The sequence below is a fragment of the Microtus pennsylvanicus genome, chromosome X, assembly GCF_037038515.1.
Source record: "Microtus pennsylvanicus isolate mMicPen1 chromosome X, mMicPen1.hap1, whole genome shotgun sequence".
NCBI classification, from domain to species: domain Eukaryota; kingdom Metazoa; phylum Chordata; class Mammalia; order Rodentia; family Cricetidae; genus Microtus; species Microtus pennsylvanicus.
Genome location: NC_134601.1, coordinates 26,727,960 through 26,748,545, shown reverse-complemented (window position 1 = coordinate 26,748,545; position 20,586 = coordinate 26,727,960). Strand labels below are relative to the sequence as shown.

Genomic DNA, 20,586 nt, shown 5'->3' with positions numbered 1-20,586 from the left:
TGTATCATGATTAGCAGTGGCTGTAGTGTCCCATCTACTAGGTACCATTAGTTGATAATAACCAGAATTGCTTCCACTGTCCCCTGGTGAACACAGTTTCCTCGTGCTGATAACCATGGTCCTAAACTAAGCGCATCCTCTTATTTTCCCAAATGTTTCTTCCACAGTTTAGTTATTGGCATTCTAGTGGACTAGAAACTTACGTCATCTTAGTTCCTGTCTCAGTTTTCCCTTCCTCTTTGACATCTAACCCATCTCCAAGTCTTTGCTTGTTTTACTATTGTAGAAATATCTTGAACCTACCCAGTTCTACACTTGAGTTCAAATGACCATTCTCTGTCATCTGGGCAATTGTAGCACGGATTCTAATTGGTCTTAATAAATAAAACTTCATGTCAGATATTAGGCAGTGAAAGCTGAGGGATCAGAGAAGCAGTGTGGCCAGCCACTAGGGAGACCTTTTACTTTTACCAATGTTCAGACCAAAGGGCTGGCCCTGTCCTCAGACTGCCTCCTCAGACTGATGCTTGGTGGAGACAGTTGCAGTCTGAGGATGCTGCTGAGCATTGGTAGAAGTAAAAGATTTCTCTAGTGGCTGGCCACATTGCTTCTCCGATCCTTCAGCTTTCACAGCCTAATATCTGACTCCGAGTTCTATTTATTAAGACCAGTTAGAATTCGTGCTATAGACTTCTACTTTAATGTCTGCACTCATCTCCCTGGCTTCTTTTCTCATTGCATTCTTCTCCACTCAGAGTCCCAGCCGTCTGTAAACTGAAAATAACATAGTGCCATTCTCCTGCTAAAAGCTCTACGTGGTTGCCCGGTCATTTTATATCTTTTTTTAAAATTACCCTGTTTGTATTTGTATGTGTGTGTTTGTGTATGCATGCACACACAGGCCGTGGCACGCATGTGGAGATCGGAGGACAGCTTCCTAGAGTTAATTCTCTCCTTCCACCATATGGGTCCCAGTGATCCAGCTCAGGCTGCCAGCGTTGGCAGTAAGTGCCTTTATTCACTGAGCCATCTTGCCTGCCCTGTCTAGTATCTTTTAGAATGAAAGTTTAAATTCTTTACCCTTCCACTTTCGGGTCCTCATGGCAAGGTTCCCAGCCTTATCTTTTGCCCTATGCCTGCCTGTTTTCTTCTCTCCATTTGTACTGAACCCGTGCGACACTGCCATGCTATCTCATTCCTGCCTGCTTGCCCTCTCTTTCTAGAATGTTTTCAGTTTGCAACCATCCCCATCACCGCCACTGCTATTTATTCTCCAAGATTCGCTTCAAGCATCAGTTCTATGGAAAGCTATATGTGACGCCTCAGTCTGATTAAGAATCCCTGTCCTCTGCACGTGGGTATCTCTGCTGCGCATCTCTTGTACAGCACCTGGTACACCATATTTCATTGTCTGTGGTTGCTTCCCACACAAGCCTGTGGAGGTAGCAGCTATGCGGTATCTAACTTAGTATAGCACCCAGGACTGATTCATACACAATGTGTGAGTTTGGCCCGTGTTGAGTAAATTAATACTTCTTGTTTTATCTGTGTTCTCACCTTTCCATCTATCTTCTTTAGATTCTTTTAAAGCACACTGTAGACGGATCACATAAAATGTGAACATTTTGATATGAGTTCTAGGAGAAAGAAATTACTTTTAAAAATATAATCTTATACCACCCGTAATATAAAATATTTGATATTTAGATTTGATATTAATTTATCCAGTGTTTTGAATTTTTTTCAAGACAGGCTTTTTCTCTATGAAGCCTTAGCTGTCCTGGAAATCTTCCTATAGACCAGGCTGGCCTTGAACTCACAGAGATCCACCTGCCTCTGCCTCTTGAGTGCTGGGATTAAAGGTGCGTGCCACCACCCCTGGCTTGTGTTTTGATTTTTCTTATAGTTGTTTTTCTCAAGTCAGGATTTTAATAAGATTTGTTCTTGGTATCTTTGGGGTTTGGGTCCAGGCTCCCCATAGATACCAATGTCCATGAATGCTCAAGTCTCTTATATAAAAAATGGTGTAGTGTTTGCATATCACCTATGCCTGTCTTCCCAGATAATTTGATGATACGTGGGTTACTTGTAATTCTTAACACAATGTAAACGCTGTGTGAATAGTACATACCATCAGCTATGTAAGTAGTTGTTATACTGTATTGCGGACAAAAAAGAAAAGGGCTTGTTGATGTTTAGTGCAGATACCTTTTTAAAACATAGTTTAAAATAGTTTATTTGTCTTGCATATGGGGGTTCAGGGGTGTATACATGAGTGTGAAACATGACTGTGAAGATCAGAGGATGGCTTGTAGAATTTGGATTTCTCCGGTCACCGTGTGGGTTGGCTTACGTGGCAAGCAGCTTTGTCCTCTGAGACATATTGCCAGCCCATAGCTCCACATTTTTGCTTTTCCTTTTGACTTTTTTGTCGTTTCGAGTCAGGGGCTTACTCTGAAGGGCCAGGCTGTCCTGGAACTCCCTGTGTAGCTCATGCTGTCCCCAGCCCTGCAGCTGCTTTCCTGCCTCAGCTTCGGAGAACTAGGATTATAGGTGGGAGCCAATAAGCTTGACTTTTTCCGGTTTATAAAAAACTTAATGTTTTAATTTTGTGTGTATATAGTGTCTATACATTCATGGGTGTGAGGTGTGTGCACTTATGTCCATGTTTGCAGAGACCACGGGAGGGCACTGGGCGGTGTGCACCCCTGGCAGTATGTGCCGTATCTTGAGACAGGGCTCTTACTCAATCTGGACCTTCTGAGTTTTTGGGAAGACTGGATGCTGGCAAGCCCCAGAGACCCTCCTGGTCTTCCTTGCCATCCTCCTTTGCTGGGATTACAGGTATATGCTACTATGCCCACATTTTCTTGTTTGTTTAACATGGGTGCTGGGACCCAAACTTGGGTATTTATGCTTGCACAAATGCCCTCCCAGACCAAGATTTTGATTTAAAAAAAAGATATTTATTTATATCATGTGTTTTCTCTCTCTCTCTCTCTCTCTCTCTCTCTCTCTCTCTCTCTCTCTCTCTCTGTGTGTGTGTGTGTGTGTGTGTGTGGTGTGTGTGTATGTGTGTCCTGGTGTCCCTGTCCCACACTGGTCTTGACCTCATGACTTAACTTTTTTTTTCCTGAGAGAGTATTTCAGTATTTTACCTTGTAGCCCTGGCTGGCTGGTCTGGAACTCCCAGGGATCCGTGTGCCTCTGTCTCCAGAGTGCTGAGGTTAAAGGACCTTGAACTGCTTATCCTGCCCTTTCTACTTCCTGGAGAATTACTGCTGTGGTTATGGGCACCTGTCACCACACTTGGTTTATATGGTACAGGGAATTGAACCCAGGGTCTTGTGCATGCTAGGCAAGCATAGTCCCAACTGCACTACATCTTCATCTTAGTAGATTTGGTTCTCTTGTTCCTTTGATTTAATTTCATTTTATAATTTTGTGAAATAGCTTTGTGATTTTAGAGACAAATCTAGAAAATAAAGTTGCGTTCAGAGAGGTCAAATTTTGCTGGGTGTGGCACATGCCTTTAATCCTATCCCAGCACTTAGGAGACAGAGGCATCCAGCCATCTCTGTGAGTTTGAGGCCAGCCTGGTCTAAATAGCAGGTTCCAGGATAGCCAGGACTACATAGAGAGACCCTGTCTCAAACAAATAGAGAGAAGTCAAATATTGATCTCTGACCCTTCTTCCAGACTTTTCCCTCCTTTTACGGCAACATTTTTTTTTTCTTTTTTGTGTTGAAAAAATGTTAGCTATTTTAAATCTCCCTTTGTAGTTAAAAAGAGGCTATCTCTATACAGTGTTTTACACTTGGGATTTTAAAACACAGTCTCTCTCTCTCTCTCTCTCTCTCTCTCTCTCTCTCTCTCTCCCTCCCTCTCCCTCTCCCTCTCCCTCTCCCTCTCCCTCTCTCTCTCTCTCTCTCTCTCTCTCTCTCTCTCTCTCTTTCTCTCTCTCTCTCTCTCATGTAGACCAGCCTTTAACTTACTATGTAACTGAGGATGACCTTGAACTCTCCTGAACATCCTACTTCTAAGTCCTAAGTGCTGAGATTACAGGTTATGGCACAGCTGGCTTGTACTTCCATTGAGAATATTATTTATGTATTTGAGAATTTCATATATTTATACAATGTATTTTGATCATATTTCCTCACTACTATCTTTAATTCCTCCTGGATCCCTTCCCACATCTCTCTTCAAACTTTATGTCCTTTCTTTTATACTTCCTTTTTATAGTTGCATAGCACTATAGTGTAGATCCATTTTAAGTTTTTGTTTTTATTGGCATGGACAATTGCCTCCTTTCCATACTTGCTTAGTTTTCTACGAACCTTTTGCTAATTTTCCCCAGATGCTTTAGAAGCTCCGTCAAGCATCCATTAGTGTTTTCCATCTGCTCAATAGCTTCCGTTTGTTCTTCCCCAAAGACCTTTTCTCTGGAATCTGTCTTCCGGGTCCCATTAGGCCTTCTGCATCACTATCATCCTGGGACTTTTCTCTTAAATTGTGTGTGTGTGTGTTTGAGGATATATATATATATACCTTTTGTGTGACACTATTCCTGGGGAGACATGGTCAAATGTCTACTTATTCCAGATAGGGAACCAATGATAGACCAAAGTGAGGATACCACCACAACTGAGCTTGGTGAACCAGTGAGTTTTATTGGGGTTACTTACAGGAGTATGGGGGAGGAGCTACTTACTGGAGCAGAATGACTCAAAGACTGCTGTATCATGGAAAGTCCACCCCAACATCCCATGAAAGCCGGAAACCTAGAGCATGCTGCACACTCTGCAGGCAGGTAAACAGTTTGGAGAGTGTCCTTCCAAGCAACTCAGTTGTTGAGCCTCTTACAGGTGGCTTGACTATTCTCTGGTTCTTCCAGGCAGCTTGGCTGATCTGCCTCTTCTGGGCAGCACAGTTGGTTTCAGGGTCTTCTAGGTATCCCTGCTTATCCTGAGAGTGTCTCTCAGCAGTTCTCACTGCTTACACATGCTTTGGGAGGAACTGTCGAGTGAATCTGATCAGTTTTAGAGACTTCCTGAAGCCTTTGGGTTGTTTATTTTCTGAGTTTTTGATCATCCCTAAAGGATGAAATGTTTTACCTCCTCTTAAGATATCCTGCTGTTTCATCTCCCCTTTAACATCCTGTGTTTTAATGAACTTCTCTCCAAGATGGGGAGTTTTGTCTCTGGAAGTTGCTACACAGAAGCACACATGCCTATGAATGCATGCATGTTGTCACTGTACATGTTGAGGCCAGAAGTATATGTTGGGTACCTTCCTTAATCATACTCCAGTTTAATTTTTGAGACAGATTCTTTCACGGAACCTGGAGCTTATTTGCTTGGTTAGGATTATAGGTGGCTGCTGCTGTACCCCGCTTTTCTGTGGGTGCTAGGAACCCAAAACTCTATTCCTTATGATTGTATGGCAAGCACTTTACTGACTGAACCATCTTCCCTGTCCCCACATCCTTGGAATTTTTACTGCTGTGTAGTCTTGTCTTTTGTCATTGTTATCTGTTTGAAGACTGTGCCTCCCTCTGGAGACCAGGCTGGCCTTGAATTTGACACAGTCCTGCCTTTGCCTCTTGAGTGCCATTTACATTTCTGTACCACCACACCCAACAGTCTTGTCTTTCCTGTTTCTTATAGCTTGTCTTGTCTTGCTTTCTTGGTTTGCACCTTCATTTGTCTAGAGTACAATCTCCCTCATCTTCTTGAGGAAAGCTATCTAGGTCATAATTGTTAGATTTTTACAGGTCTATATGTAACCCTTTTTTTTGCCCCGAGATGACTGAAAATGTTTGTAGGTTTAAAATTTGGGGTTTGGGTTCTCCTTATTTAGCTTCTCTAGGATCACTAATTATAAGCTCAATGTCCTTGGTTTATGGCTAGAAACCAAATATGAGTGAGTACATCCCATGTTCCTCTTTTTGGGTCTGGCTTACCTCACTCAGGATAGTGTTTTCTATTTCCATCCATTTGTATGCAAAATTCATGAAGTCCTTGTTTTTTATTGCTGAGTAGTACTCTAGTATGTATAATTCCATACTTTCTTCATAGCGGACAATGAGGACTACTGAGAACTCAAGAACAATGACAATGGGTTTCTGATCCTACTGCACGCACTGGCTTTGTGGGAGCCTAGGCAGTTTGGATGCTCAACTTACTAGACCTGGATGGAGGTGGGGGTTCCTTGGACATCCCACAGGACAGGGAACCCTGATTGCTTTTCGGGCTGGGGGGAGACTTAATTGGGGGAGGGGGAGGGAGATGGGAGGCGGTGGCGGGGAAGAGACAGAAATCTTTAATAAATAAATAAATTTAAAAAAATGAAAAAAAAATAAATAAAATTTGGGGTTTGAAATCATTTGACCTTGTAAAGAGTGCAGACTGTATTTCCTGGCCATCTGAGCAGCAGTGTGAATGAGTCTAACAAATCTTGATCCTTTGTAGGTAATGCCTCCTTTCTTGGACACTTTTAGGGACCCTATCTATTCTTTCCTCCCTTCTTGATGGTTGGGGTGGAGAGGGACAAAGCCTTGCTCTGTAACCTTGGCTGGTCTGGAAACTCACTGCATAGACCAGTCTGATCTTGAACTTGTGGCTATCCTGCTGCTTTTACCTAGCAAGTGCTTGGATTACAGACTAGGGAAGACTGTCTTTATCCCCAGAATTTGATGACCGTGTGGCCCATTCTTTATTTCATTGTACTGACAGTTCTTAGGCCTTGTTCATCTGGAAACTAATACTTCAAAATGTAGGGACTTTTCTTATTTCTTTGAGTACCTCCATCTGTTCTGTTTTCTGTGTTCTCTTCTCTTTCTCCCTCTTCTTCCCTTCATCTTCCTCCTCCTCTTCTCTCTCGTATTCTTTTTTTGGTTTCTTGAGACAGGGTTTCTTGGTGTAACAGCCCTAGCTGTCCGGGAACTCATTCTATAGACCAGGCTGGCCCTGAACTCACAGAGATCCGCCTGCCTCTGCCTCCTGAGTGCTGGGATTAAAGGTGTGTGCCACCACTGCCCGGCTTGTTCTCTTCTTTCTCTGTCTCCTGTTCTTTGAATCTTAGAGTTCATTGGCTGCTTTTATAACCTTTAGCACTTTCTAGCATCATATTCTCCATCTTTTTGTCATTGTGGGAAGTTCTTGACTTAAATGCCAAACCATTGGCTGATTTTCTTTTATTATTCTGTTACTTTAGCATCTTATTGTTTTTAGCAATATAGCACTCACCCATCCATCTATCTCTCTAACATCTGCCCCCCTTTGGGATTTCTTCCTTTTTAGTTTTGTATTTTATCATGGTGGCTTCACTCAGCTTTGCTGGTTGTTGATATTTTAAAAACCAGTTGGGAGTTCACTGTTTCTTGGGTTCACTTCTGGTGACTGTAGGGATAGCTCTCATGTTTCTGTTAGTCAAGATCAATAATGTAAGGCTATTACTTTCTCCAAAGAATCACCTTCAAATCTCCTGCCTAGTTACCTGTATGCAAAGGAGACCTGAGGTCCTATTGTTAGTATTACAGACTTACCTAGACTCTTCCTGGATCTATCTCTTCATTTTGTAGTTTGTATAAAAGGTTTAGTGCTTTGGTGGTTTAGTTTTTTCCTGAGAAAAGAGCCTCCAGTCACATGATAGAAAAAGGTCACAAGATAGAGCAAATTCTTGGTTAGATGAAAAGGTGAATTTGTTTTCCTTTTAAGATCCAATCATTATTTTATGTGTATGTGTGTTTGCCTGCATGTATAGCTGTACACTGCATGTACTTAGTGCCCATGGAGGCCGGAACAGGTCATTGGATCCCCTGGGATGGGAGTTCTGTTTGTGAGACACCATGTGGGTGCTGGGAATTGGGCCTGGGTCCTCTCCAAGAGCAGCTGGTGCTCTTAGCTGCTAAGCTTTCTCTTTACTTCCCCACTTTGGTGCAGTCTTTCCATGTAGCTCAGGCTGGCCTGTATTCCAGACTGGCATCAGATTTATACTTCTGCCCCACTCTCCCAAGTGATAGGATTAGAGGCACCACTTATTTCCCAGTTTTGTGTTCAGATTTTTACTCAAGCACTGATTTTAGCCATGTACTTTATCACATCACTGTCTTCTGCAGTATCTTGTTCTTTAGAAAGAATAGTTTATTATCCGGGCGATGGTGGCGCACGCCTTTAATCCCAGCACTCGGGAGGCAGAGGCAGGCGGATCTCTGTGAGTTCGAGACCAGCCTGGTCTACAGAGCTATTTCCAGGACAGGCTCCAAAGCCACAGAGAAACCCTGTCTCGAAAAACCAAAAAAAAAAAGAATAGTTTATTGAATACACTGTAAGGGAGCAGTGGGCTGGGCAGAAATTACAGTACTACCTGCATCCATTCTACAGTACTTTATACCTGCAAGCATGAGCCTTTCCTGGACTGTATGGGGTGATCAACCTTGTATCTTTTCAGGTTCCTCTTTCAGTTTTGAGACTGGATCTTGCTATGTAGCCTAGGCTAGTCTTGAGCTTTCTATCTCCCCAGTTCTGCCAAGATTATAGGCATATGCCGCCACTAGCTCATCTTTTTGTCTGGTTTATTTTATAACATTACTTTTTTTTGGTGTATGAATGCTTTGCTTACGTGTGTGATATGGGATGTCCCTCTGTATTTTGTGAATACCATTGGTGAATAAAAGCTGCTTTGAACCTATAGCAGAGCAGGGCAGAACTTAGGTAGACAGGGAAAACTAAACGGAATGCTGGGAGAAAGAAGGAGGAGTCAGAGAGAAGTCATGGATGGCCAGAGATAGACACTGGGAGCTTTACTCAGTAAGCCACAGCTATATGGCAATATACAGATGAATAGAAATGGGTTAAATTAATATGAGTTAGCCAATAAGAAGCTAGAGCTAAATGGGTTAAATTAATATGAGTTAGCCAATACTAGGCTAGAGCTAATGGGCCAAGCAGTGATCTAATTAATACAGTTTCTGTGTTATTATTTCAGGTCTAAGCTAGCTGGGCAGGCGGGAACCAATGAGTGGCCTCTCTTCTCCAGCATATGTGTGTGTGTGTCTGGTAGCCATAAAGGCCAGATAAGAGCAATTTTATGAGTGTATGTGTGTGTGCATGTGTGTGTACGCACCTGATACCCACAAAGGCTTGCTAAGAGCATTTGGGATATGGCTAACTTTCTTTAGAAAGTAACATACATACTCAGGTGAATGTTTACTAGGTAGTAAGGAGAAAATTATTAATAGTAGGCAATGAGGTGGAAGTTAACAGGCCATATTGTGTAGTGAGAGGTCATTTGTTCCTTACCATTTATTGTGAGTGAAATGGGAAGCTATTGAAAGTTGTGGTGGGCAGGAGATGTCATCATCTATAACAGGAGGAACAGGCTGCTTGTCATCCCAGCCACCCTGCTAGCTTACACCTGAAATAATCACATAGAAACTGTATTCATTTAAACTCTGCCTGGCCCATTAGTTCTAGCCTCTTATTGGCTAACTCTTATATCTTGATTCAACCCATTTCTAATAATCTGTATGTCACCATGAGGTCGTGGCTTACCAGGAAAGATTCTAACCAGTGTCCTTCTCGGGCAGGAGATCCATGGCATCTTGACTGTGCCCTTCTTCCTCCCAGCATTCAGTTCTGTCTACTCCACCTACCTAAGTTCTTCCCTATCAAAAGGCCAAGGCAATTTTTTTATTCAACCAATGGAAGCAACACATAAACAGAAGGACCTTATACAATCATCAAATTAGTTTTTAATTGGATCACTTGGATTGTGCGTCTTTCCCCCTCTGGTTCCCCTATCTCTTAAATAGACCCCACTTCTGCTTTCATGCATTTAAAAAAATCTAAATTTTTATATATACGAGAGAAAGCATAACATTTGCTTTTCTGGGTCTGGCTTCTTTGGTTTAATATGATAATCTCCCCTTCCATCCATTTTCTTGCAAATGATATTTCATTCTCCTTTACATCTTAATAAATAAAAGTCCATTGTGTATTATATGCCATTTTTTGTTTTTGTCTGTCCCTATGCTGATGGACATCTAGTCTGGCTCCACATTTGGGCTATTTCAAATAGTACAACAATAAATATTGATGTGCAGTCATCTCTGCATTATGCTGACTTGGATTCCTTTGGGCAGATACCTTGTGCTGTGATCTAACTGGATCACAATGGCAGTTTTGTTTTTAGGTTTTTGAGGAACCATACTGAATTCCAAGTGGCAGCACGAATTTATATTCCCACCAAAGTGTTTAAGTCTTCCCGTCCCTGAGAGCATTTGTTGTTGGTCTTCTTGCTGATAACCATGGTGATGGGGGTGAGGTAGAGTCTCAGTGTATTTTTAATTTACATTTCTGTGCTGGCTAAGGATATTGAGCATTGTAAATATGTGTGGGGTTTTTGCCATTTTTATTTTTAAGAACTGTCTAGTTCATTTGACTATTCTTTGATTTTTGAAAAATATTTGAGTTTGTTATATAGTCTGGATATTAATCTCCTGTCAGATACACAGCTAGCAAAGATTTTTTTCTCTTGTTCTCTTGTTTTTTCTTTACTCAGTAACTGTTCCATTTGTTGTTCAGAGAATTTTTTTCTTGTTTTTCAAGACATGCTTTCTCTGTGTAATAGTCCTGGCTGTCCTGGAACTCTCTTTGTAGACCAGGCTGGCCTTGAGCTCAGAGATCTGCCTGCCTCTGCCTTCCAAGGGCTGGGACTAAAGGTGTGTGCCACTACCTTTATTTGTTGTATTTGTTGTTCAGAGACTTTTAATCTGACTCAGTCAATGGAGATATTTTATTAGCCAATTTATTTTATTAGACAATTAGAAATTGGCCTTAGCCAATTTCATTGTTATGTGAACACCATAGAGTGTACTTATACAAACTTGTGTGGTATAGCCTATTACACACTTCGACTCAATGGTATCAGTTGAAGCTGTTCGTAGAAGCAGAGTAAGCAAAAGGACTTAAGAATAAGAGAAAGTGATAGAATCACGAGATGTTGTAAACACTGGATGTATGAGGCTGCTGCCAGTGTAATTCAGTGTTTATACTTTACAGTGAATGCTATTTGTATGAGTAATATACTAAGAACTGATAGAAAGTATAATATACAGACTACATAAGGCAGTTAACAATCATATTATCATCATCAAGTATTATGTACTATGCGTCATTATATGTGTTGTTCTTTTATATGATCGCCAGTAGAGTAGGGTTCGGTTGCACCAGCAGTCTGGGAAAAGAGGATGAGCTCGTAAATGGGGCCGAAAAGGAGCAGCTAGTGGGGTCAAAGGAAGCAGGATAGTGGTGTTTTGGGAGCCAAAACATGAGAAGACACATGCACCAGCTGTGTCCAGTGTTGCTGAGGATGGACCATTGGACTTCGGGACCTTAATGCAAACAGTTGAGGTGGAGTGGTGGGAACCCTATTCAAGTGGTTAAATAGAAGAACGGGAGACAGGATATATACAGTTCTTGTGAGCTTGGCTACAAAGTGAAAAAAAGAAGCAGACTATTAGTCAACAGGGAGTATGGATTCAAGAAAGATTTTCTTTTGAAACAGGGTCTCTTGTAGCCCAGGGTAGCATCCAACATACTACACAGCTGAGGATAACCTTGAATTCTTGGTTTTCCTGATTCCGTCTCTCACATTATGGTATTGCAGATATGATGCCTGGCTCCTCGATTTTGCTTTTTTTTAAACTTTTTTTCTTAAAAAAAGATTTACTCATTTTGCATGTGTGAGTGGTTTTGCCTGCCTGCATGTGTGTGTACCATGTGCGTGCCTGATGCCGACAGAGGCCAGGAGACAGTATTGGATCCTGCCATCTCAGTGCTGGGAACCGAACCAAGGTCATGTAGGAGAGCAGCGCGTGTTCTTAACCACTGAGCCATTTTTCCAGCCCCTCCTTGCTGTTTTTTGAAAGTGAGAGAGTGAAAGAATACTTGTCTGTTAATGGGGATGATCTAGCACTGATACCTCTAGATGTGCTAGAAAATGACATTTCAGGGGAAAAAAGATAATTGTTTGAACAGTGAGCTTAAATAACAATACATTTTCTAACATCTTAATTTAATCTGAGTAGAATTTTTAGGTAGAACATGCTGTTATTTTAATTAGAAGATCTCTTGAGTCTTATTACTTAAGTGTTCTTATATAAAAAACAGGACTCATTCTTCATTTTACAATGCTTATACAATGATGGAGTTGTAACTCGTAGTTCCTTAAACATTATTTCCAGACGAGGCCTCATTTTCCAACAATCATCTTTCTAAGACCTCTGACATTTGAATCTCGCTTCCCCAAAGCATTTCTTTTTAACCAGAAAGTAAATAGCAGTTGAACTTTTCTTCTAAAAAAAAGTTCCAACCCCAGGATTCAAAAAATATGTTCAGTGTAGTTACACTTAGCTTCTGTATAGGAAATTACAGGAAAAGCGATAAAGCGTAGCTTTTATTGACCTTATCTTTCTAGGTAGCACTATTTTTTCATATAACTTCCTCCTCCCTAGATAATCTGGGGTCTCTTTGAAAATGTAGTAGACCTAGATTTCATGTAATATGAGAATAAAAGACATGTGTAAATCAGACAGTGTATCCTATTGTAGTACCAAGTGGCTTCTGTTTGAAAAGTTTACTTTTATTGATTTTTGGGAGGGTGTGGTTTTAGGGATCAGGCCCAGGGCCTTGTGCACGTTTCCAAGTCCTCTACCAATGAGCTCTATCCTCGTTCTTGACTTTAAGGGTTATTTGAAACCATAACAACTAAGTAGAATTGTGTTCAACTTTCATTTTCCAGGAGGAAATGGAGGATTGGGGTGAGCTATAGTATAGCTGGCGTCTGATTGTATGTTATAGAAATGATAGGCTTGCATCAGGAAGCTATAAGTAGGAATAAATCACAGCAGCTTAGTCAGGCATTAGAAAGTGCTGCCAGGAATAATTCACAGAAATGGCAGTTTCTTGTATTTAGTATCACACATAGAATAAACTAAGGCCTTATATCTGAATAGGTTCTCTATTTATTCATTCATACCACTTTTAAAAATATTATTGAGCATGTATATTATGTGCCTGTTTGAGGATATAATGTTAAACCTTCATAGAACTTATAGTTTAGAATATTAAAAAAATGGGAATGTCCTCCTTAAGGTCAGGGGGCAGGGTTGGTTGCATAGCCCCGGCAACCCTGGAACTTAGGATCCTCCTGCCTCAGCCTTCCAAGTGCTAGGATTATAGATGTGTGTGTTAGCACAGCTGGCCAAGGAGCATGTTTCTGGGTCACTTTTCTCCTTAGGGCTACTTAAATAAATTACCACAGGCCCCAGGTATAAACAACAGAAATTTAGTTCCTTCCTGTCTGGAGTTCCACGTCTTAGATCAGGGTCTGAAAGGTTTGTTTTTTCTCCTCTGGCCTATGCTCATCTTTATACTGTGGCCCTCCGTGGCCTTTTCTCTGCATGTTTAGCCCTTGTGTTTTGTGACATGTTCACATTTCTTCTGCTGCTGCTTCTCCTCCTCCTCCTTCTCCATCCTTTCTCTGTTTTCTTCCTTCTTCCTTTTAGACAGGGTCTCCTGTAGCCCAGGCTAGCTTCAAACTTTTATGTAGTCAAGGATGACCCCGAACTTCTGATCCTCCTGCTTCTACTTTCTAAGTGCTGGTGTTACAAGTATGTGCCACCCATGCCCAGTTTTTAAGCAGTGCTGAGCTTGGGAAACCCAGTACTTCCTGCCTACCAGGCAGGCGCTCTACCAGCTGAGCTATATATTCCTACCCCTTCCTAGAAAGGTACTGGTGAGATTTGATTAAGTGTGCTTAATGGATGTCTTAGTTTGGGTTTCTACTGCAGTGAACATAGTGACCACAGCAACTCTTATAAAGGAAAACATTCAATTGGGGCTGGCTTAGAGTTTCAGAGGTTTAGTCCATCATGGCGGGACATGGTGGCTCGCAGGCAGACATGGTGCTGGAGAAGGAGCTGAGAGTTCTACATCTTGATCCACAGGCAGTAGAAGGAGATACTGTCCAGTGGGCGTGGCTTGAGCGTATATGAGACCTCAAAGCCCACTTTGCTACTCCAATAAGGCCACAGCACCTAAGAATACCACTCCTTATGGTCCAAGCATTCAAACACATGAGTCTATGGAGCCATACCTATTCAAACTACCACAATGGCCTCTTTTTAGTTTAATCACTTCTTAATTTTGTGTACTGTTGGGAGTCTCTCAAGGTAGCCTAGGATTATGCTAAACTTGAGATTCTCTGACCTCAGCTCCTTGAATCCTTGAAGTATGTTGACTACCATCTCTGGCTTCCTTACTCTCTTCATTAAGGGTCTGTTGGCAAATGCAGTCATGCTCTGAGGATAGAGGGGTAAAGGCTTCAACACATACACTTTGGGGAGCATAGTACAGCCTCAAACAATGACCCAGAATGAATAATGAGCTATTGAACTTGTTCCTTCTGCCTATATAAAACATCAGTTTCTTCTTAGTACTATGAAGTATTCCTTCGACAGTCTTCAGTGGAACCCTGTCTTCTGTTTCATGAAGGTGGACACTGGCGTGAGCTCACAGTTCGAACCAATAGCCAAGGACACACAATGGCTATCGTCACTTTTCATCCCCAGGGATTAAGTCAGGTAGGCCTACCAGGAAAAGAAGCCACTTCTGTATGCTCCTGGGTCTTTTGAAAGTTTTAGAGCGGAGAGCAGAAGATACTTATCCACAGAATATTTGTGTAGGTTAGCGGGCAGGTTTGAGGATGAAGAGGCGTTGGTAAGAATATAATTTAACCATACTGTTGGCATAATGAAATGACAAAGATTGTGGTTAAGTTACCCAAGGTAATTATTGTACGTGGACTCTCAAGTATTTTCACATAGTAGTAGACTCTACCGCATCCAGAAGTGATTCCCATAGAGATTTGCATGTCTAACTTTTCTAATCTAAATACTTTGCACACTCTGCTCGTACAGTGGCGAGCCTAACAGTTCTGATTATGCTTTACTTGTAACGCACTTAGCACTTTCAGACAGTGTTCTGGCTTGCTATCTGTTTCTGTGATAAAAACCATGACAAAAAGTGACTTGAGGAAGAAAGGATTTATTTTACCTTACAGCTAACAGTCTATCTTGACAGGCAGTCAGAGAAATAATTCAAGGCAGGAACCTAGGCGGCAGTAACTGAAGCAGAGGTCATGGAGAAATGCTGCTTACTGGCTTGCTCCCTATTGCTTAGTCAGTTTGCTTTTATTTTGAGATTTAAAAAAAATATTTGATATGTATGAGTATATGCTTGTATGTATATGCACCATGTATATGCCTGTGCCCAGGAAGGTCAGAAGAGGGCTTTGGATCCTCTGAGACTGGAGTTACAGACAGTTGTGAGCCACTGTGTGAGCACTGGAAATCGAACCCAGGTCCTCTGCAATGGCAACAACTGCTTTTAACCACAAAACTTACTCTGCAGCTTTCAGTTTGCTTTCTTATGTACCTGAGTACCACTTTCCCAGGGATGACACTGCCCATAGTGGGCTGGGCTTTCCCACAGCAACCATCAATTGAGAAAATGCCCCTTAGACACGCCCACAGGTTAGTCCTGTGGAGGCAGTTTCTCAACTGAGGCTGCTCATTGCTAAATCACCTCAGCTTGCATCCTGTTGATAAAACAACAAGAGCAGAACCCAGCCAGCCCAGATAATCTCACATGGAAACATCCCTACACGTAGTCAGTTATCTCAACCAGTTTATGAAGTTGTTGCCGTCCTCATTTGATAGAATGCCAAATGGAGGCATAGTCCCATGGAAGGTTAGAGTCAGGAAACTACAAAGCTAGGATTTGACCCTGAATCCTTTGATTCCTGGCCTGGTGTTTAAAATTCTGTAGCTCTGACTTGGTTGTAACCTGTGTCTGTATGCCAAGCTTGTCTATAGTGATTAGCAGTATTAGAATTCTAATATGTTCTGTAGTCAGAAAAAAGGGAAGTTCATTATTTACCATGTTCATTATTTTCCTTTTACATTTAATTGGATGTCAGAGAACAACTTGGCATGAGCCGTTTCTCTCCTTCCATCCTATGGGTCCCAGGGAGTAAACTCAGGGCATTGGGTTTGATGGCTTTTAAAGCCTTACCCCCTTAGCCATCTTGCCAGCCCACCACGTTCTCTTCTGTTTCCTGGTTCATTTCTTCTAGGACTCACATCTTCTGAGGTGATATTTGAGTGGGTGGTTGGGAGAGCAAAAGTGGAGAAGTATGAAGGGATTTGAAAGGTTATTTTCTGTGCACGATGGGACAGGAGCTTAGTTTAGCTTCTTGTTTATAAGAATTACTCACACTTTCTCTGGAGAACTATTAGAGGCTCAAACTAGAGAAAGTGCCAGTTCTATTGTATGAGATTTGTCAAAAGCTGAGAAGCCAAGCCGCGCTTTGACTGAGATGTGAAAATAGCCTGTTGTTGTTGATTTTGCCCTGCAGAACATTGCTTTATGCTAAGTGTTATTTATAATAGAACTTGAGAAATGTGTCTTCTTGTGTGACTGCTTCAGCTGACTATTGTAGCTATCGGCAAGAGAATGTGTCAGGGATGAATCTTTGCTTGACTCACAGAGTTCCTGTTCTGGGCAGGAGGAACTGTGTGTTCAGAAGGTGACCTTGAAGGACTTTTTCACTAAAGGCCCTGGAGCTGTTTGTGAACTGACTTCACTCTATTTCCAGGAAAGGTAAGCCTGGGCCAGCCAGCCAGAATGCCTCCTATGGCTGTAGGCTTGCCATAAGCCTGGCTTTGTGCTTTGCTGACAGTGGGCTACTGAGCGTGGAGGTGCAGGCTAGTTAGACCTGGCTTTCACACACCAGCCACATCTGGGAGCCCAGGCTAGACTAGAAAAGTTAAGTGGGGTATGGTAGCTTTTAACTTCTCACAATCAAAACAGAGCGAATGTACAATGGGAGTGTGCACACGCACCTTCATCCCTCAAGAATGGAGATCGAGCAGAAGTCTCAGGGCCGTGGTGAGCAAGCTGTGTCTTCCAGCTGAGAGGCTTGGGATGCCCCTTCCAACCAAGCAGTAAGAGGCAGAAAGGTCTGCCATTCTAAAATGCTGTCTTCCTTTATTCTGTCCTAGCACCATGACCCGTTGCAGCCATCAGCAGTCCCCCTACCAGCTCCTGTTTGGGGAACCCCACATTTTTGAAGATCTTCTGGGTTTGAAGATCCGCATCTCTCCAGATGCCTTCTTCCAGATTAATACCTCTGGCGCAGAATTGCTATACCAGACCATTGGGGAGCTGAGTGGAGTGAACTCCAGTACCATCCTCCTTGACATTTGCTGTGGAACAGGCAAGTGGAGGCTTTAGGAAGAGTCTGTGTGTTGTCTAGCTCTCAAACGCCATCTGCCCATAACTTAGGGCCTTTGTGAGGGTGGCAGGGGAGATAGTGTTGATGGTCTAAATATAACCATGTTGGTTTATGGTCTAAGTATAACCATGTTGGTTTAAAACACGAAAGTCATTTCCTCTTATTTCTTACTTCTCCAGGTGCGATTGGCCTTTCTCTGGCTCAGCGTGCATCCCAGGTCCTTGGCATTGAACTGGTGGAGCAGGCCGTACAGGACGCCAGGTGGACTGCAGCCTTCAATGGTACCTAGATCTGATTCTGGGGAGAAGTAAAGGAAATGTCGTTGAGGGGCTGCAGCTGTAGCTCAGTGGCAGACTGCTTGCTTAGCATGTGTGAGAGCCAGAGGTCCATTACCAGCATTGCGAAACCAAACAGAAATGCAGTTGTTTCTAGGCAAAGGGAAACATATTGTATCCCCAGCTTATAGGGAGGCAGAGCGCTAGAGTACTGCCCTTGGATTTTGATGTTTTCTAGAAGACGTCTTAATAACTATTTCTTTTTACATTCTATAAAGAGCCCAAGGGAAGTATGAGCCTCGTTTTTAGGAGGGGAAATGGGGTATATAAGAGAAGAACATGCGCTACATTGGACCCTGAGTATCAGAGCCCAATGCAGTAGGTTTCAAATGTAGAATTTTGGCCTGGCATTGCAGTGAACGCCTTTACTTCTAGCAATCAGTAGACAGAGGCAGAGTCAGGTGGATTTCTGTGTGCTCAAGGCCAACTTGATCTACATAGGGACTTCAAAGCCATCCAGGGTTACGTGGTGAGGCCCTGTTTTAAACAAAACAAAACAAAGCTGCAGTTTTTAAATAGAACCTTTGTTTAAATAAAATGACAAATTGCAATATGGAAAAGAGTTTGTCTTCTTTCCTTTATTCTACTTCCAGACAATTCTTTTATCTATTTATTTATTTTTCTGTGCAGCCCAGGCTAGCCTTGAATGCCTTCTCTCTTTCTTTGCCTAACAAAGTGCTGCAATTACAGATGTGCAGACAGTTTTCGAGACACCAGGTGAAATCTAGCGAGGGAGCAGGACGAGGACTCGAGTGAAGATCAAGGTTTTTGCTGTGGTGGAGATACTTCTTCCATGCCGTGTATCTGGGGGCTTCAGCTGAAAGGCTCATCCAGACTTTCCCAGGGAAAGGGCTTGCAGCAGCTCCAAGCGCATTGCTTTCTGTGCTGATGTCCACTAGAACCAATGGCAATGGCAGGAGCTTGGCTGCTATGTAGTTCGGTAAACCTGACGCTTCCCATTTGTTGGCTTCAAGTTATGATGTCACATGCTCCTCTTTTCCACAGGTGTCACCAACTGTGAGTTTCATGCTGGTAGAGCAGAGAAGGTTTTGCCACAGTTGTTAAAGTCGCAGAAAGATGAGAAGTTAACCGTTGCTGTGGTCAACCCTGCCCGTGCTGGACTGCGTAAGGAGGGAGGGCAACTTGGGTGTTCCTCGCGGTGCCCACCAGTTCTCTGTCTTTATTCCCATCCCAGGCTAAGGGGCTTCCTGTGAGGTAGCCGAAGCAGCTTTTCCTCCATTCCTGAGCAGGACTGCTCAGCATGAACTTTGGAATAATGGACGACGGTGGGTTAAGTACATTAACAAGGTGTTTACTCCTTCAGATTACCAAGTGGTGCAAGCCATTCGGAACTGCAGGGCCATCCACACTCTAGTTTTTGTTTCCTGCAAGCCCCACGGTGAAAGCACAAGGAACTTCATTGAGTGAGTCTTGGGACTTTTTTTCAATATTATTTTTTTCACACGCTGGGGAATATGGCTCATTTGGTAGAATAACTAGCTGTCATGCATGGCACCCTGGGTTTGATATTCAACACCATGTAAACCTGAGCAGGGTGGTAGAGGCAGGAGGATTAGAAGTTCAAGATCATCCTTGGCTACAAAATGAGTGAGGTTGAAGTCAGTGTGGGATAAGCAAGACCCAGTCTCATTTAAAAAGCAAAAACCAAAATTATTTTTTTCGAAACATCAGAGTAATCTATACTTTCTAAGTACAATTTCGAAAGAGTATAGAAACATAAAGAGAAAAGAAAAGAGTATACCACTTTATTTTTATTTTTTGTTTTCTTGAGACAAGGTCTCACTATGTAGCTCTAGTCCTACAACCAACTCTGTAGACCAGGCTGGCCTTGAACTCACAGAGATCTGCCTGCCTCTGCCTCTCATTTGCTGGGATTACAGACATATGTCTCTACACTCAGCTCAATATACTAGTTTAAAAATAAATTTTCGTTTTAAAAAGTTATTTGTATGAATCTGAATAAGTTTATGTGCAATACATATTTGTACAAGCCTGTGCTGGCCAGAAGAGGGTATTAGATCTCCTGGAACTGGAGGTCCAGACACTTGTGAGCTGCCATGTGGATGTTCTGAAGCAAACTTAGTCCTTTGTTAGAACAGTTAGTGGTCTTTACTGAACAGCTTCTCCAGTTCCTGCTAATATCACTTTTAAGAATGAATTATAGGAACCAGGCTACGGGGAGAAAAGCAGATACTCACTTTGAGTACAAAATTTAAAGAGGGTACCAAGAATTTTAATGATCAAAGTAAAATTTTAATATAATATATTAGAAAATCAACCCTCTCAAATCATGAAAGACAAAATTTGTTTTAAAGAATTTAATGCCAGGTATGATGACCTGAGCTTGTAATTCCATCATTAGGGGAGTAAATTATGGGTGAGTCCTTAGGGCTTGCTGGTCAGCCAGTCTAGCCCAAGCAGTGAGCTCCTGGCCAATGAGAGACCTTGTCTCAAAGGAGGTGAAATGGCGTTCCTAAAGGTGACACTTGAAGTTGCCTTCTGGTCTTGATGCATACACATACATACACACAGGCACACACACACACACACACACACACATATACACATACATACACACAGGCACACACACACACACACACACACAGACACACACAGACACACAGGCGCACACACACACACACATATACACACAGACACACACACACACACACACACACACACATAAATAGGGCACTGGATTTAATTCCCAACCAAAAAACAGTTGATTAGCTTTTGAAAAGATTCTGCATATGAGCAAATATGTGGTATTTGTCTCCGTGGCTTATTTTATGTAACATGATGCCTTCCACTATCATTTTATTGTAGATGTTTGGCTTTATTCTCTTTTAGCTGAATAGTAATCCAT

General features: G+C 42.2%; 1 protein-coding gene across 4 annotated transcripts in view; it reads left to right on the top strand.

Annotated features, from left to right (window-relative positions):
• The window catches only part of Trmt2b (tRNA methyltransferase 2B), a 52,448-nt gene that overhangs the window by 18,623 nt on the left and 13,239 nt on the right, over positions 1 to 20,586 (top strand). Inside the window, exons 8-13 of one of the 4 annotated variants that reach the window (XM_075957968.1) lie at positions 14,504 to 14,650; positions 16,636 to 16,730; positions 17,132 to 17,346; positions 17,544 to 17,645; positions 18,705 to 18,824; positions 19,024 to 19,123. In XM_075957968.1, the coding sequence (XP_075814083.1) occupies positions 14,504 to 14,650; positions 16,636 to 16,730; positions 17,132 to 17,346; positions 17,544 to 17,645; positions 18,705 to 18,824; positions 19,024 to 19,123 (779 nt within the window). Of the gene's footprint in view, positions 1 to 14,503; positions 14,651 to 16,617; positions 16,731 to 17,131; positions 17,347 to 17,543; positions 17,646 to 18,704; positions 18,825 to 19,023; positions 19,124 to 20,586 lie in introns of those variants that run through there. The other 3 variants (XM_075957967.1, XR_012909027.1, XM_075957969.1) reach the window with 3 other exon arrangements.